The sequence below is a fragment of the Haemaphysalis longicornis genome, unplaced genomic scaffold, assembly GCF_048455015.1.
Source record: "Haemaphysalis longicornis isolate Haplotype H1 unplaced genomic scaffold, Haemaphysalis longicornis Haplotype H1 scaffold_2, whole genome shotgun sequence".
NCBI classification, from domain to species: Eukaryota; Metazoa; Arthropoda; class Arachnida; order Ixodida; family Ixodidae; genus Haemaphysalis; species Haemaphysalis longicornis.
The window spans coordinates 58,875,059-58,894,062 of NW_027526295.1; the positions used below are offsets into that span (position 1 = coordinate 58,875,059).

At 46.4% G+C, this 19,004-nt stretch overlaps 1 protein-coding gene across 1 annotated transcript in view; it reads left to right on the top strand.

The window, feature by feature from the left end:
• The first annotated feature begins 3,410 nt into the window (after nt 1-3,410).
• LOC144167991 (diuretic hormone receptor-like) overlaps nt 3,411-19,004 on the top strand; it is an 82,286-nt gene continuing 66,692 nt past the window's right edge. Inside the window, exons 1-3 of the mRNA XM_077697093.1 lie at nt 3,411-3,509; nt 11,819-12,080; nt 13,563-13,697. Of these exons, the coding sequence (XP_077553219.1) occupies nt 3,411-3,509; nt 11,819-12,080; nt 13,563-13,697 (496 nt within the window). The remainder of the gene's footprint in view (nt 3,510-11,818; nt 12,081-13,562; nt 13,698-19,004) is intronic.

The window sequence follows — 19,004 nt, forward strand, 5'->3', positions numbered from 1 at the left end:
CCATCGGTTGCATTGAATTTGTTATAACGTATATGCACTTCTGTTACTCTTTTGGTGCCTCTATTGTCCTTCTACAAGCGTGCCAGTGTACAGTCGCACACACACACGCAGCTTCCAACTTCAGTAAAGATAGGCCTAGAAAAAGGCTATTCTACAGATGGCAAATGTACTGCCGTGGAGTTATTCTGGCATCAAGGGATTTTTGAAGCCTAATGCACTTTAAAATGAAAAATACAAAGACACATTACTGAAAAAAAAACCTCCTCAGAGCTCTGTTTTGACATCGTGATGACTAATTTTGACGACAATCCAATCCGGACAAGCCAATCCGGACAGACAAGCCAATCCAGAGTGGGACGGTTAAATGCAACCGTAATTGTACATTGGCAATGAGGAGGCAATTAGAGGAACAGCCCCTTCAAATTGATTCTTCTGTCAATAACTTTGCGTACAGGCATCCAGAGTTTTCGAAATGTTGGCGTACGAGCTCAATATTTTAATCTGCAGGAGTAATCTCAACATGCTGAAAAACCCCTCCCGTACACCGTTATTTCGCACAACGTTCTGCCAACGTTGCAGACCGCTGGCATGTACTAGCTGGCATAGGCGTTGTTCTTAAAAGGGCGCGTATCTGCTCCTTTCTTTGCAAATATCGCCGAAAGACGATAGGCGACTGGCGCCCCTGCCAAGTAAAGGCCTCCCTTCACTTTCCCACTCACCTCTCATGCTGTTCCTCTCCCGCCTCGCTCTTCCCAAAGAGGTTTGCTCACGTCAATTTAACTTTACCACGTTCTACTGCTCCAATTCGGGTGTCTCGATGTTAGCGCTGCCGTACGGCGGAGACGCACGTGAATTGGGGCACCCTACTACAACATTTATCGAACCACGATGCCCAACTGCAGGACCGTTCCAAGCGGAACGTGGATCCCAGCTAGTAGAAACTTTCGTTACAATTGTTCTTTTATTACTTAAATGCCACCAGGGGGTAGCGCTAGCAACAGCAGGTGACTGTTTTCCTCCGTTGATGTAGTGCTTCGTTTGCTATTGCTAAAAGCACACATCCATGACTTTTTAATAAGGGAACACTGAAAAAATCACTGATGTATTGATTTTCTGCCTTATATTTGCGTAATATGCTGTTCTTGTTCAGCAATGTTGACAAGTTTGAGCACTAACACCTAACTTCGACGTTTAGATTTGGCGGTGAGTATACAAGCCAATTGCTGAGATTTTATTTCATTTTTGCCGGGTGACTGAATCTAGTCACAGACAGACAGACAGACAGACAGACAGACAGACAGACTGACAGACAGATAGTTTGAGAGACAGAACAAAATTTTCTTGTTTTAGTAGCCCAATAAATACTATCATCTCTAAAATAATCCTATACGCACCATCGTGGTACATTGACATCCGAATAACAGAGCGCGTGGAGAGAGGAGTTTTCCGTAGCAGAAATCCTCAGTCAATGAAAAGCACTCGACATATGGCGCAAATATTTCAGAAACCTTTACAGACAGCATATTCTATTACATACGTCGTACTATATACAAGACGATGCCAGGTTTCATGTCATGCGCATCTTTGGGTTTCTGTCAGAGATTCAGTCTCTACAACTCAATTCGTACCGCCTACAGATTCCTGTTCGTATAAACCAGTCATCTTATTTATCTGTTAGGCACTGTTCCTCTGCACACCAGCCATATTGTATTTTATCGCCTCTAACCATCCTTTGACTTCCATTCCGCGTTAGTGAATCAGTAATTTATATTTGGCGCTTGTTGCCCTTTGACGGGTTGCGCAAGAGACACCATTTTAATCACACAAAGGCTGCGGAGCACGATGTCGCGGGCTCGATTCCCGGCCGCGGCGGCAGCTTTTCTAATGGAGGCGAAAAGCAAAAACGCCCGTGTGTTCGAGATTTCGGCGCACGTTAAAGATCCCCAGGTGGTCAAAATTAATCCGGAGCCCTCCACTACGGCGCGCCTCATCGCCTGCGTTGCGTCAGCGCGTTAAACCCTACAATCAATCAATTAATCACACAAAGGAAAGCCGCAACGCTTCCTGATAAGCTTCGTGGCTGAAGATAAATTCGTCCTTGTGTGGGAATTTTGAAGTGCGAGGTTTCTAAGGAAGCTGTACAGGTTTCTTCTGTGGCCGCAAGCCGTATTTTACACAGATGTAAAGGATTCCTTCGCAGCATAACTGGATGAAGCAACTTTTACTTGTCAAGTAACTGGGCAAGGGACCGTCTGGAACGCCCTGACAGGCATTTGTGGAAACAGTCGAGGATTGATTATGGTTATGGCTCGGTCTAGCGACTTCAACCCATGCAGTTGAAGTGGCCGCAGCATGTATAAAGGATGTGATGTTCTCTAAATAACATTTCTTGCAATAATGATTTTAACAGCATGCGCAATGCGGGAAGCGTAGTGAATTTTTGAATTTCTGCGGAAGCTTTCTGGTGGCAAAACCTGATGCAATCTGTTTTGAAGTTCACGCTTTCAAACTGAAGTATGGTGTCATACCTAAGGGTAAAAAGGCATAACACAAGAAGTAGAGCACAAGTGGTGTATTCTGCTCCTTGTGTCACGTCGTTTTGCACATAAAGTATATATCCACTACATCTAGCTAAGCTTTTCTCTCTTCCAAATCTGTTGTGTCTGCGCCGAATAGTACAATGTCATCATTGCAACCGACTTCTCAAAGGTTCCCTGCAAAACTGCGCTAAACGTTTCACGCCTTTTTGATACCTGGAAGCAGTTCGAAAGCTGCAGTTATCGCCAGCACAAAGCCGCACTGCTTCATTTAGTCGCCTCTGCATACCGCCTGTAATTTCTGCTGGGCTTCTGCGGCCACTTTCTTGAAATGGTTATCGAATATGTCTGTTGCTACAACTGAGAAGAGGCCGGCCAGTAATCAAGTTGCTCGAGGGAGAGCTCAATTAGGACCAGAAGAAGAAACACAGGAAAATCGTTTAGTGGGGATGTACTAGTTACCCATGTTTGTCGAAAATTAGGCCTATAAGATGCACAACATATGAACGCTCGATGGCTGTCAGGTTGTCGGACAATAGTAATTATTATAAAGGAAACTGTAAACGAGACCAGCTTATGATACCAGAAACCCACATCAAACTACACAGAATGAGCTAAGCAACAACGGGTAACTAATAAGCAATCAGGAGTTGCAACAAAGTAATATACGAAAGGGTCCATAGTTCTGACAACCGCAAAATAGTCGAAGCCAGGGAATGGAAAAAGTCGCAGTACGTGTTCACTGCCGGAACCGAGTTGTCCCACACGTCCGAGAAGCAGAGCCGTGGTGTTGCGGTGTTGCAAGGTCTTGCTGCTGTCGTGGCCGTGGTGGTCGATTTCACTTCCAGCTCCCGTGGCAGAGTCGCCAACGCAATGCAGCTGTCTGTCACCGACGCAAAGTGGGACGACTTCCTTGTGGAAGAGAAGATCTGGATGCTGTGGTTGTGGGGGACTTCTTGGGGCACGGCACGGGTCCGGTCGCCCGACCACTGTACATCCCGGTCATGCTCCACACTCTTACTCTCACTGCCATTGTTCTCGGAATCGCTTCGTCCGCCGGCGGCTTTACCTGGCAGATTTTGATTGGCCGGCTCATTTGTGTGTATATGGAGGGGTGAATGACACCACAGAACGCTGGTGATGACGGTTCTCTCGTGGTTCTCGCGAGCGTGTCTGGTTTGTCATCGTCTTCTTTGTTTTCACTTCTTTACAATGGCACAGAATACGTGGACAGCGCAAGGCGGAAAAATGACAGCCAACAGCTCAAAGGCTCGGTATTTCTTTCTTATTTATTGGTTATCCAAGTAGCGCAGAACAGTGATTCTTAGCTTAGGTGTTTGTGACCCCTTAATTTAAGTAAATATCCAGCTGTGTCGTACCGGGAGGAACTATGTAAATTGTGGCTTAAGGTAGTGCAGCGTCCCAATCCCGATGGTCTCTAGAGACGTAGAACGCAAGCATGTCAATGAGCGTTTTGTTGAGCCACTCAGTAAGGCCATTTGTTTGAGGATGTATGCAGTCATCAGTGTATGCTTTGTTTCACTAGAGCGAAGAAGGTCCTCGACAACCTGTGACAAAAAGTACCGGGCGCCGGCCGTGAGAAACTGGCGCGAAGCACTATGAGGCAGGACGACGTCTTCCAGGAGGAAATCTCCGGCATCTGTAGCGGGTAGCGTAGTCTGGGTAGCGGGTAGCATAGTCTGTGGTTACCGCAATCCCACCGTTCCCCGAAGGTCTAAGCCAACACGATAAAACGGTTCGGTTGGGATGTCAAAATGTTGCAACTGGTCGGCGGGACGTAATGCGGGCGTTTATAGACGTTGGCAAGGATTGCATGGGGCGACATAGCAACGCACAGTCCCGTAGATCCCTGGCCAGTAAAAGCGCCGGCGGACCCGTTCTTAAGTGCGAGTGGCGCCAAGGTGGCCAGCCATTGGCACGTCTTTAAGCTCGCGGAGGACATCCGGGCGAAGTTGCTCGGGTACCGCAAGAAGCAGGTCAGGTCCATCAGCCCGAAAGTTGCGGCGGTATCGGATAGCATCCCGCAGCACGAGCGCGTTCAGAGAAGGGTCCCAGGCTCTGAGTAAAGAAGGTCGATAACAGGCCGAAACGTCGGATAATGGCGCTGGTGGTCACCGATGTCTGAAGTCAGACAACGAAAAGACCCAGTGCTTCATCGTCGGTGGCGTGTGTGCCCTTGAGCTATGTTTCAGCGTCCACTTCTTCGCGTAACAACACTCCCCTCGTCGAAGGCGACCTTTCCGGTCGAGGTCAGAGGGCGAGCGTCCCTCAGATAGCGAAGTTCCAAGGTCCATGGAGGTTGCTCCGTCAGAGGGCGAGGTCGCAGAGTGCCCAGCTCCCAAGAAGCGGGCGCTTACTCCGCCCAGTCAGTTGCAGCTTAAGGCAAAGTCGGAAATCAAGGAGGCTCTATCTGCGATTAATGATAGTATCAAGCAGATAAACGACCGACTCACCCGTATTGAGCACAATGAGGAGAGCGTCGGGGCTAGGCTGCAAAAGATCGAGGCATACTTGAATGATACGGTAGTTCCAGCTATGGTGAAGATCTATCCCAACCCTTTGGCAGAGCAGGGTATTTCCCACAGTAATACTAACCTAAATAACGCGATCCCACACGGTCAAGATGGCCTCGATAACTAAAGCCTTTAGAGCCTGGCAATGGAACTGCCGAGGATTCAACCCAAAAAAGGCGGCCCTCCAGCAGTTTATTAGATCACAAGCTGAGAAACCACATGTTATTTTGCTTCAGGAGACTCTTGCGGCTGACCTCCCTTTCACGGGATACAAGGCGGAGAGCCTCCTGGAGGATAAAGGCAGGGGTGTGGCTATTTTGATAAATAAGAAGATCCCTTATATCCGACACGAGCTCCGTACGTCGCATTGTAAGGTAGAATTTATCGCTGTGGAGATAATTCCTAACAATTATATAGGCAACAGCAGCAGTATATTTCTCCTCAATTTGCGCAACGTTGATGAGATAAAACGGCAATATACAGCAAAGTCCTTGCCGCCACAGATGATGGTAAGCTTAATGAACACTGGCTCCGGATTAGCTGTTCCCGCCGGCTTAATGAAGGAAAGTCCGAAGTCCCTGGAGACACGCCGGAAAATGGGCCAGGCGAATAGCATCGTCGTCTTGTCAGGTAGCAGCTGAACACAACTCCTATGGTCTCGGCGGGTCACTGGCTGGGGACACGGAGCTGGGGAATGGGTGCGTCCATGGATCACCGGGGCGGGGGTGCCGAAGCGATCCAAAAGTTTCGAACCGATCTCTTGAGAAGCCGAAACGGGGTGAAGCTGGGCAGCAGAGCGGGAATGACGACCGCACCTTACCCCAAGTTACGTGGCGATGCGGTAAAGATGAGACGAACATAACACGATGGAACAGCGATGTATTTACACGGATGAACTTTATACAATGCGGCCATGACAGCTCGAGCTGAGTGCGTGCCACGCAGTGATTCATCATCGTTGTCGTGTGTCGCCTTAGGCTATGTTTCAGCGTCTACTTCTGGTGGGCGTAACAATATGAACAAATGTTAGCAGCACGAAAGCGTACTATGCGATGCCTTTCTGGGCCATTAATCTGCTCGCAACGACCTTTAGCTGCCAAAGCGCACGCATGCCGAGGCGCCGAGCTGAGTCCGCCCGGAACATCACCGCTGCGGTACTACGTGACCGGGCGAGAGATTGCTTGCTGAGGCGCTTGGTCGATCAGGGTCGCCACGCATAGCCCGCCGTCTGGGCAGTCTGAGAGGGCACTTCGGAGCAAGGAACACGGTCAACCGAATCATCCAGTACCATACATTTTGTGAAATACAGTGTGCAAAATATGTGTAATCCCGAGACAGACAGACATTTTGTGTCTTGGTAGCTATAGGTATGCAAGAACGCGAGCTGTAAGATTGACACTGGTTCATCACGATAGCGCTGTTCTGGCGAAGCCGCCTTTCTAGCAGCAACTTCCACATGTGCTATTGCATCACAGTTAACACGCCGACGCTGTGCCGTGGCGTGAACGTGCAGTGAACTGGGGATAGCGTGTAGTCGCGATGAAGGCTGTCGAGTGAAAACTCGTGTTTTTTGTTTCACCGAGGGCTGAGCGGGGAAAGCGCTTATTTTCTTATGACACGCTCCTTTACTGTTTTCCATAATGCCCTCTCTGATATCCGCCCCCACCCGGAGCGAACGACATTACACGCGTACGCACAAGTTCACCGGAAAATGTTTGGTTTTTGTGAATGTGCAATCGCCGTGACCGAGAATTCGATGGGAATTTCTAGGGAATACCGCTGAACATACAGGCGAAATTAAATATTCATAAGCTCAAACTGTCATGTTTTATTTCGATTTTCGTTGTAATAGCCCCGAAATTGCGCATCCTTGTATATACTTTCGAGGATAAAATATTAGGCTAGACCATATCACTTACAAGTAACGGAAAAAGCTTTGCTTCTTATCTATCGAAAACAGTTAGCGAGCAATCTTTCCACGTTTATGCATTCATTATTTTACCAACACCTTAAATGTTGATTCCGCATATTTTATTTTCCTTCTGTGTTTGCGTTTTCATGCTTGTGAAATCGTACACCCACGAAGAGAAAGAAGTGGTTAGCAACCTCTGCTACTTCCTTGAAAAAACATTGCATCAAAAAGCTAAAAATTGTTAATTTTCAAACATCTGTGTCACTATTCCTCGGCACGATTATCGACGGATCTCCCTTGAAGTCCGGCATAACTTGCAAAATTACCCTTCATTACATTTCAGTTTTTAAATTTGTTTTTGTGAAGAGAAAGGGTGGTTGAAAATCTAAATTTTTCAAGTAGTCACCATTCTTGCTCCGCTTTCGCGCATCGGTGCTCTAGGAAAATTTTAGTCTGATGCCTCCCTGGCAAATGACGATGAGTAGAGTTAGGTGGTCCCATCGCTAATTGCCGTTCCTTTCGAAGGCCGTTTTGAACTTTGCTTCACATTTTGCATAAAAGTCGCACTTAAGTAAGCCAGCATACACCTCATATTGTTTCTTACTTTTCACGACGTGTACAACATGTACGCAACAGAGTTATAGCAATCTAAAAGCGGAAATTCGGGAAAACTGCATAAATGCGTAATTCAACCCAGGCTTGGAAATGCCGCAAACCCTAGTTGTCCGCAATGTTGAGGAGGGAGTAGCTATCCCTAGGGCTGGCGAAAGCATTTGTAACTCGAACACCAAATTTTAAAACAGCGTCTCGAAACCTTTCCCATTCGACAACCGCGTTTGCTAAAAGATCTATCTTTATAATAATTCGGACAACTGGGTTGCACTGGACGTTCACGTAGTTAAACTCCTGCCAATCATACCAAACCAACCCCTGTAACAAAAACGACAGAAAAGGTCCTGGCTACACATTCTTTTCACAGTTTAACCCATGTGCGCTCCGCATCACAGCAGCCCGATTGGTAAGATCTCTTTCCATTGTTATACATCCGATGTTTACTATTCTGTACTTTGTGTGCATCAAAAACGTGTGTGGCGTGTATACAGGTACTCTTCATGGCGTTCGGAATCTGGAATGTCTCTGTCGATTGAAATTTCGTTAGAGAGCGACAAGACGTTTGAGCGAAGGTTGGAAAAAAAGAGAAAGCCTCAACAACGATCAACATGACGAAAAACACTCTGAGAGCATCGAAAAGGGTGAACTGTTCCGCTTGAAAACGACGCCGACCTGCTATTAATCGGTTGCATAAAATCGCTTCGCTGTTTTGTTTCGTCCTATATGACTGTTCATTGTTGTTTAAAAAGTAAAAAAAAAACGTTCCTTTCCCAGACATCGTCCCAGTCCTTCGATTTCCTTTAGGCACTTAGAAAATGCATTTTTCTGTGTGTTTATACTGAACTTTACACTATGTAATACCCTCCCCAGAGGACCTTTAGGTTTTTTTAAAATAAATAAATAAACTTGAGCGTTTTCCTGGCGAATGCACCTCTCTGCCGTGATTGCTTTGTACATTTATGTGGTGTATCGTTTACGTTCATGCGGGTTTATTTCAAGCGCAAAGAAATCAGTACATCAAGTTCCTAAAATATGTGCTCCCTTTCTATCGGTTTTCTGGTCTGCTTGTCGGGAAGTACGGGCGACAGAGAACATCATTTTGAGACACTGAGGATGACACCTTTTCTATTTTATTCGTAATTTTTATTTGTGCTTCTATTAATGGTTCCAGCTGGTGTAGATTTAGGCCATGGCTCTACAGCGCATTTGTAGACGGAATCAAGCAGTGCTTTATTCTTGCATTGCTCTGTGGCTAAATGGAGATTTCGGCGCACGTTAAAGATCCCCAGGTGGTCAAAATTAATCCCGAGCCCTCCACTACGGCGCACCTCATCGCCTACGTTGCGTCGGCGCGTTAAACCCTACAATCAATCAATCAATCAAATCAATATGTGGCTAAATCGTTGGGCCGCTGAGCACGAGGTCGCGGATTCTATTCCTGGCCGTGGGGGCAGCTTGTCTAAAAGGGCGAAAAGAAAAACGCCTGTGTCCGAGATTTCGGCGCACGTCAAAGATTCACAGGTAGTCAAAATAATACGGATAGCTTCATTACGGTGCCCCTCTTCGCCTGCGTTACGTCAGCGCGTTAAGCCTGACAATCAATCTATCTTTATTCGTGCATTGACCAAATACACTAAACTATTGGTAAAAAACTGTTTTGCCTTACGCAACAACCGCAGTCTCAATGTGCATGTGGGCGAACTGGAGAGCTTAAATTCCCACCTACTACTCAACTAAACGTACAAAAGAAGGTCGACGAGCTGAGGCCTGATAGAAGACAAGTTTTAAAACAGGCCTGTATAAAGCACTCGACAGAAAGAACAATTAATTTTGGAAGCCAAGTCGCTCTAATAGTAAATACACAAAGGAATACAAAACTCGTGCATATGGTGTTCAAATAAACCTTGAAGGAAAATACAGCATGAAAACAAATTGGCCTCTATGAATAGCGTAAATTGCCGTGAATACAAGTATAACACTTTTAACCGCATTAATTACTTTTGAAAAAGCAAATGCCAAAAACTGTAATACAAGCTTCACTTCCCAACACGCTGTCACGGACTAGGATATCTGACATCCGAAATAGCTTATTGCCGGATTCGTGGATCTCGCCTAGGCGTTTTCGGGATACACACACTCCGGCAGCGACTTGTAACTGTAAAAGAAAAGTATCAGGACAAGTTCATTTAGCACGTGATTTTAAGGCACATAAACCTACACCGGATGGCCAGCCTAGGTGTATTACTATGCGCGCTCGGCTGCTATTCTGAATCCCACATCAAATCTCCCCCTTCCATTTTTTTCAATTATCGTTTTTGTGAATACAGCGATTTTAGAAACCGTGACAGGGTTACGCAAAGGACGGATTTTGAGGTATTCGTGCATTGGTATTTTGCCATTTGAACAGCCGCTCTATCATCTCTATCGCCTTTTCGCATTTTGGTGAAAGGGAAATACGGAGTGCGTCCAACTAAATGGGCCCAAGAGCTATAGAGCAACGCGTGTACTCTTGATGTTTTACGAAATGGTACCTGTTGGGATCTGAACTGAGATTTAATTATGCTCCAACCAATACATCAAGAAAACACACACCGGCTGCTACCTTCATTTTAATTCGGCCCACTCCGCTAACCACAAAGCCTCTGTTGTGTCCTCCTTATTCAACAGAGCTGATGCAATTTCCTCATCCTAATCGGAACGTAAAAAAGATGTAAGCCGTGTAATTGCGGACCTCCAGAAAAATGGCTACCCAAAAAAGTTCATTCACTCCGTAACAGGCCGCAAAGAGCAGAACACGGTGACAAACTCACCAAGGACATCAACTGTCGGTACTCTGAAATGCGTGCCGGTGCCGCATATCCTAGGAACAAGCGAGGCCTTGGCCCGCATTTTCAGAGGAGTAGGAGGGCGCATCGCCCACAAGCCTTCGACAACCATAGGCCGCCTAATCCCCCGCTACAAAGACCGGCCGACAATAGAGAAACCTCCCGAGTTCATTTACCGCATTCCATGCGCTGAGTGCAACGCCTCGTACATCGGTGAAAGCAAAAACCTACCGGAGAGGATTAGGCAACACAAAAAGGACGTACGGAAACAGAATAGAGAACGCAGAGCAGTCTCCGAACATTGTAAAGTGGCCGACCACAAAATTGACTTCTCCGGAATGGCCACCCTTGAAAGGGAGACGAACTGAAGGAAGCAGCTTCTTCTTGAGTTGTGGCTAATCCAGCGAACTCGTGGGAACCCTAATCGCCCACCTGGCACTCTCCCTTCGGTGTACGCCCACGGATTACGTGCCGCAGTGAGGGGCTTTGTGCGAGGCCAGCAAAAGCGAAAGACTATACGACGCAGCTGCAGCGTGGCCTCAGTCACTCCTGAATAATCCGAGCTGGCTTCCAAACTTCGGGTTTTGTCGATGTATTGGTCGGAGCACAATTAAATCTCAGTTCAGTAACTTCCCAGCCAGACAGAAGTCTGCAGACAGAAGTCTCCAGACAGAAGTCTGCAGCTTAGAAATAGGGGTTTCATTTCACAACTTGTATAAGCAATGCTCACGTAAATTGTGCAGAGGTCATTGTCGTTGCGATCATGCAAGCATTTTCTCGGTTGTGGCGGAAAAACGGCCCTTGTATCTCGTTGCGCGAAACTCTGCAGAAAATTGGCATACTTTTCGAATATGAAAACAGTAATTTTCGACCTTCACCAAACTTTCCGACTCATGTGGCATGCATATCTCAGTCCCGTCATCCCTCCTCTCTCTACAAATGACCAACTTGTCTGTAGACGTATCTGTACGCGTGCTGTCACGCTCTCAGAGCCCATTATTTTATGTTGCCTATCTTAGGCATTGTAACACAATTGCTTTCATATTTAACCGTATCTTAGGCATTGCAGCATAATTTCTTTCCAATTTTTTAAACTTGAGGGGCTTTCTATCCAGGCGCCTACAGCCACTAGTAAGTTATATCAAAGTTAACAGTAAACGATAAGAGTCCACAAGCAGCGTATTTGCTAGCTTAACTTGAACGTTTCATCAATACTCAAATAAAAGCTACCTATATTGCCTACAGTCCAATTCGTCGGAAGCAACATGGCGCCTGCTGCGAAACCCAATATTTGCAACCGATCCCACTGCTTGCCCTAAGGCCGTCAGTACCGTGGGTGGCAATGTTTTCATCCCTTTGTGTATTTATTGTCCCTTTGTTTCTTTGTATTGAACGCAGGTGATGGAGGACGTGCGTTCAACGAACGGCAGTGCTCAACAAGAAAAAAGCAGCTCATGGCCACTGAGCAACGTGACCTTCAATGGAACAGCGCCTGAACCCGTGGTCGTGGTGTTTGTGCCTCCTGACGAAGATGTGCTAGCAGAAGGAAACGCGTCGTTTTCATCTTCGACATTTTTGCCAACATGGAACACGTCCACAACGGCGTCTACTGCTTCGGTGGCCGAGATACAGTGCCTAGAAGGCGCCAGCAAAACCATAGGTGAGGAGTTTGTTCCTATACTTTTTTCTGGTACTCCAGAAGCGTAAATCGTAAAAATTAGAGTTATCAATTTTCGCATAACCTGGCACAAGCTTTATGCAACTGAAAGTAATGTCGTCATTCTACAAAATTAAAATATGTTGTTAGTTCTCATTCGGCGAATTATGGAGACGTCTCCTGCACCTGTGGCTTCGAATAAACTTCCTGCGCCACTCTTTCAGAGCTACTAAACCAGAGGAAGGCGCGGGTATGTTCTGCGGTAATATTGCAATACCTGCTGCACAGAGAAAACGCAGGTTGTTTTGCTTGAAATCGCGACTCAGATCTATGAATAAGTCCATGCTGGGGGTAGCTGAATAGTTTAAAGAAACGATGTGGCTTCACCTGGCTCTTCTGAAGAACTGCAAGGTTTTATCGCCCCTCCGAACACGCGATCGACCATGCCACACAAGCAGGATATTTTCTGCACTCTGGGAGTCGGAGGTTACTGTTGCGTGCCGCTCATGGTTGTGGGAGCCTTGTTTTATGGGGAAAATAAAACGAGGTGTGTATAGACGGTTTTTTCGGCAGCGAAAGTGGATTCCATGGAAGAATCAGGCGATAAGACTTCACATAGAAACTAGATGTTACGAACTGTATAGGACAGATAAGCTAACGTGATTGATATGAGCTGCACACATTTTACGTATGAAACACAATTTGCAGCGGCTTGATATTTGTATACACAACACCTGTTTACAAGGCCAACAAAGGACTGCGTTCGCGACTGTGATTGCTGCGCTATGACGAGATCTTCAATAAACGTCGGATGCGAGGCACGGCTCCGACTGTGCAGGCCGCAGCTTCCAGCAACAGGGTTAGTTCAATCAAAGCACTTTACGTTATGCCTTCTTGCGAGTGCCAATAGATGTAAATTCGCGCCGTCGCAGCGGCTGCCAGTTGAGAAAGCGCTGGGCAGTTGGCAGTCCCACACTCCATTATATACCAATGCATGCGTAGTCGTTTTATTCTAATGCGCGAAGTGTCATGTTGCCCGGATTCGGCATTCCCCTATTATGTTTCTTACATGCAGTCATCTTGATATCGTGGTAGCTTACAGTAACCTCTCGCGATTTAATTATTAACTACCAAACTTACCAAAATAACACACAAAATGAATGGATGTGCCTATTTGCAGCTCATGTGACTAAGAGATGTTACACACTCCTCGGGGAAGCTTTCAAATTGTCCCAAGGCATAAACCAGCATACCATTCTCCTTTGATAGAAAAGTTAAAATTTAGCCGCGTGCCTTTTGCCAGATACGCTGAACTGTGCAAGAGTATAAGAATTATGAATAGCTTTAGGTACGTGCGTTTTGGCTCTGTTGCTGGGACCCCAGAACCGGTAAACACTTAGGAAAACATTGGCAAGAGAGAGATTTTTTTTTCTAAAGTTACACAATCCTTATAATCCGTGTTTGTTGTGTTTCTCGGTCACACAGACACGAAGCTGGAGTCGGTGCTGAGCTGCCTCCCGGCCTGGGACGGCCTTTCCTGCTTGCCTCGGACGCCCGCGGCACACACCGTCTCGATCCCTTGCTTCTCGACGCTCAACGGAGTGAACTACGATAGCACGCGTTAGTATGCGCCACTCATTGCAAAAATGCGTTGCGCTGACATAACCCAAAAAATGGGATTTAGGCAAAGCAACGCTAGGTCACTCTCTTTGTCCTTCATGAAAATTACTGCCTCAAATGACATCCGCGAAGCGTTGCTTAAACAAATATGGTATATACTATTCCCCACACGTAGGGCTAAGCCAACTATTAGTGCAGAGCGCTGTGAATAAAATTCAGCTGAAATGTCGGCGCAGACCACGTAAGCAATCTCGAACCCCTCAAATGGTTCATTGATGGTTAAGCAAGTTGAGCAAAATTATATCGCACCTAAAATGGGTACATGCAGACAAAATAAGGCGACAACTCTGTAGTGCCATAAATGAAAAGGTTGCCATCCCGCGCTTGGAGAGTGATGTCCAGTGCAGCGGTTGTACACCACTACACATGCTGTTGGAAGAGCCTACGAAATGCTCCTCATCTTCTTGGCAGGCTTGTAGCTTGCGCCCGGCTTCGCTGGTGGAACTGCTAGGTCGTGACGCCTGCGCGTGGCGTCTTGGGCGAGAACGGCTGGGTCCTAGCTAGCCTGATGCTTGGGATAGCGATCGAATTACGCCCACACCCTTTTTCACGAGCATGAACGGAATCGCCACAGGAACACATGGTGGGGCGGGAAGGGTGGGGGTCCTATGGTTCACAGGAGGTGGTCATCCACCATGCGGTTTTCAAGCTGTTTTTGTGGATTTTTTACATGAATACTCAGCTATATACTAAATGCATTATTAGCCTGAGTCGTGCGTTCGGCGTCTTGGGAGAGAACTGCTTGGGCCTGCCTGTTTTTTTGTTTTTTACCACACAAAATTTTCCGACCAACGATAAGCTGGTAACTTGGCTGTGCAAAAAGTTACCGTCCTTTCGGAATAAATAACAAGATGAAACTGCACAGACACATTTAAGGTGAACTGGATTGCACCCGAGTGGAGCAGGTGCATACCAGCCGCTGAGAAATCAGATTCTGGTGAAGCTCTGAGGCAAAGTGTGGTAGTGTGCTCGTCGAATTCGAACAGGACACGATGAAGAAAGCCAAGAAAGAGACGCAAGCAGTTGATCCATCGCCGCAGCGCCAATAGGCTGCTGAGGGAGTAACGACTGCAGAATTGGAGGAAGATTTTCTTCATGAGCCGCGATGCCTCAGCTATACTAAAGGCGCTTGTCTTGAGAAAAGAAAGAACCTATGGTTTCTCGCAAAAAAGTGCAGTCCTTCTTGCATTGTGTATACCTTGCTTCAAAGGGACGGACCACCGATGTTTCCCATGCGCACGTTCTCTAGCTCACATGAAAGCCAGCGTTTTATATAGTCAAGTAACTGCGGACAATTTGTAAACAAATTGAAGAAAATTGTTTTAATTTGGCACACATTTCTTAAAATCGGAAGGGGGCTGTTCGTTGTATAGATACTTGATACTACAATATGTATCCCAATCACATGACCTGCAACGTTGCAGCTACTGCATCTTCTGAAACGGTTAATATCTAATCAGAAACCTTTTACATAAGTATTTGTATAAGTTTAAATTGTATATGTCTTTAAAAACACATATACACAAAGACACCCGGCAGCTGTTGCTTGGTTGCTCTCAGTGTGGCTACCTGAACCTCTATATTCAGAACCAACGGCAGCGGTCAGTAAACAGATCAAGTGAAAAAGACTTGAAGATTCTGCCGTTGTCAGGAACTTTTCTTTGCCGAAATATTCCTTTTCAGTTTTCAAAAACGCCATCGGCAGCTAAAAAATAAAAAAGATGCGCCGGCCAGAATCGAATTGCTGACCTCCACAACCTGAAGCCAGCATTCTACCTCTCGTCCAACTCGAGATGGCGCCTTCGTGAAAAATTGAATAGCGATTTAAAAACACATAAACGAATAAAGAAGCCTGCGCTTTACAATTTTTTTAGCTGGGGACAAGTTTTCAAATGCCGCTTTTCAGCTGGCATGGAGACAAAGGTATGTGGCCGCGCTACTGTAAGTCATGGTTGCCAGCATTATTTTTGGAAGGACACGTACGCTTGTAGATCTACAAATTTCGATTTAAAAATTCTAGGTAGTTATCAGCAAAGCCATGTCGTGTTAAGGCGTTTTATGGGATGCCCGTTTATTTGGGATAGAGAACATATATTAGGCAAAAATCAGCTCTCGGTCCCTTTAACAATGATAGTGCGGTGGGAATACCGTGTCGGTTAGAGATATTCTGCCATCGGTTATGTCCTAATACCCCTCTCACAAAAGCCTACCGGTACCGCCTTGTCCAAAATTCGAACCTTTACTGCAACAACTGCGGATCACCGTAAACAGTTTAACGCGACTTGCTCGAATCTCCGACATATAAAGCAAGCACGGGCACACCTCGAAAAGGAGACTGGTCGCCTTAATCATGGCCTCGTAAGTTTAAAAGCACTTCTTGAACCATGGCCTTCTTCTTCATCGCAGCAAAAAGTGCTAGAGGCCTTTATTTGATTTCCTGAAAATAATCTGCGCGGCCGAGACAATTTTGGACTATATGCTCACCCTTTAAAATCATACGCCCTCCGAGTTGCCTACTGAAAGTTGCACTCTGACTACTTTTAACAACGAAGCTGTTATTGACTGAGGCCTGCATTGACAAAATGTGGTAACGTGATCGCAGCAATGTGGAGTGGGCATAGTCTAGCCAGGGGGAGGTCAAGCGCCAAGCACACATGCCGCAAGTAAAAAAATGCTTAAACGAGCCATTTCTATATAAAACATTTTCTATTCTAAATCTAGGGAAATGTCTATACTTGTTAACATTGTAGACCAAAAATGTAACACTAAGCATATTTAAGGCAAAGCATGACTACATAACTGACATTTGCATTGTCCTTTTGGATAAAAAGGCACGGCTGCTTGATTTTGCGATGTCAAATAAAAAAGTAGGTTGTGAAAAAACCAAAAGCGCCCGCAGCACCCTTTTCCCCCCCGCCCAGCCGCTCAGCGGCAGTGTCCTAAGTTCAACAGGAACACTCTCGTACATGAAGTGAGCAGTGCAACACGGCAAAAATGAATTGGCGCGAACGGGAATCGATCTGCTGCCATTCAGAAGTTCGATTAGGCTTAGAGTCACCTTCGCTGTTACCATAAGCGTTCACGACGTTCAGTCAGTGAAGCTCCATTGGCTACATTTTTATTTGCCTTTTTTTCCTTCCTCCGTGTGACTCTCACACCCTACCTAAATCATTTCCTTTATTTCTTCCTTCCCATCCACACAGACTAGCACATAGGCGGCACGCCGGAAGACGTGTCTGCTTTCATCTAATACAGAACGTTCTCACTCTTTCGCTCTGAAGGTCCGTTAGGTATTGCAAAGCGACGGCGTAATTGTGCGTGGAGGTAAAGCGGTTTCGACCGATGGGTATAGTCGTATTACCTGCACAGCAATCAATGCCTGGAGTCTACTGCGTTGTCGCGGTTATTTCCCGTGCTTCAGCTCTAGCTCTTCGGAAGTGGCCCATCTGCGCCGCGACCAGAATGCACCGTCCCCAGGTTCTTTCTTAGCTCTCGTTTATCATCTTTCGGCTCAAATTACTTTAACATACACACTTCGCACACTTCCACCTACAGCTACCCCACCCAGACTCCGAGTTCTCAGCGGCTGGCGTGCTCCAGTTCTAGTCACATGCCATCCCGTTCACGTGTACTTCGGTGTGACGGCTGCGCTTTACGTCCTACGCTGCATCGTGTTTCGACGCTGGCAACCCGCAGAGGAGCGCCGCTGTAACTCCCTGGACACGTACCCTGCAGACCCGGGCTGCCGCTAACACACAGCTCTCACAGTGTCGGCAATATTCTCCACCCCATAAATACTGCGTCGCTTGTTTCCATAATGACTTTCATTGCCCGGCGTTGGCTTGCAGGCTGTCGTCTAAATAAAACCTCATAGCAACCAACCGGCGTCATTAGCCCAACTGTCCCCCAAAACGTACTTTCAGTAAGCTGTATTGACTGTTACGCTCGGTGTTAAATTGCCTGTCGAGACATTGACCATGCAAATGACACACGATGTGGTGGGCCTCTACGGAGTGTCCATTTACACATGGCTCTTGATAATTTCTTCTTTCATGGTTCAGTTAGTGGCCAATACGAAAGAATTGATGAGTTCATACAGCAGGTGCCGCACCTGCAAAGTGAAGTTCTTTCTACGCTCTGTCGGTAGTAGAATGCTCGGTAGACCGTCGTCAGCCGTCCTCGGAAACGACGTCATCACACCAAAGCGGCTCTTCCGTCACAACCAAAGCCGGCAGCAACATTGTGTCGGCTGACTAAAGAGGGCGCAGGTCTCAGCTCCCAGTGTCTCAGAAACCAAGGAAGGCCCAAATTATGAGCAGAATCTAACTGAAATGTTTCCTAGTCAGAAATAAAACCCCCTTTATAGCACTTTAAACAATAATAATTATTTTACTTTCTAAGTTTGCGCGGTTCAGTCACAACCGTAATATGTGTAGGGCGTACGAGTGATGGCATCACACGGTCAAGATAAAAGAGCACCCTAAAATATCTTAGGATGTCATCTCCGAGAAAACTCACGCAGGGCTCCTAAGCATGGCCCTAACGGAAAGCGCCAAAATAGCCAAAATGTTTAACGAATGATGCGACAGTGTAAAAGCTTGCCATGCCACAAACTGATCCTTACCGAGTAATACCAAATAAAAGCGTTCATCCGGACAGAATATAAGGCAGCCTTCAGCGTACACGTTTTTACTGTCGCCGAAAAGGTCCTCAGGTTGGGTCTTTATAGCACCTTTGAAGACATCAGGGAAGCGACTCTCCTAGTGCAAGGGAAGCAGCTGTTAAAAAATTGGGACGGGCCATCGTATCCAACATAGGTACACCCCTGCACCCACCCGCCGCGGTAAAGATACCAGACGCCATTAGAGATGTGTCGCCGATCCAGCGACTCTCTTAAAACACTCCCAATCCTAAATCATTAGAACAAATCTTTTACAAGAAGATGAGAGAAGCTAGGAATAAATTCCCGCTAATAAAGTACCACAACCATGCAAACATAATATGCGCTGACGCCGGATTGTGCGAAAGTACTGAGACAGCAAAACTCGTAGTGTAGTAGCCTGGCAATCATCTTTAATGCGTCCCGGCGCCTCCCCTCTTACCCCCTCTAGAACAGAAAAACAGATATTGGAGCTACACTCCAGGTAATCTGACTAGCAAAACTATTAAAACGAAGCTGAAATATAATTAGATATTCTGATTACAGTATTTCAAACATAACTATAGACGGAATACCTAAATGCTTCG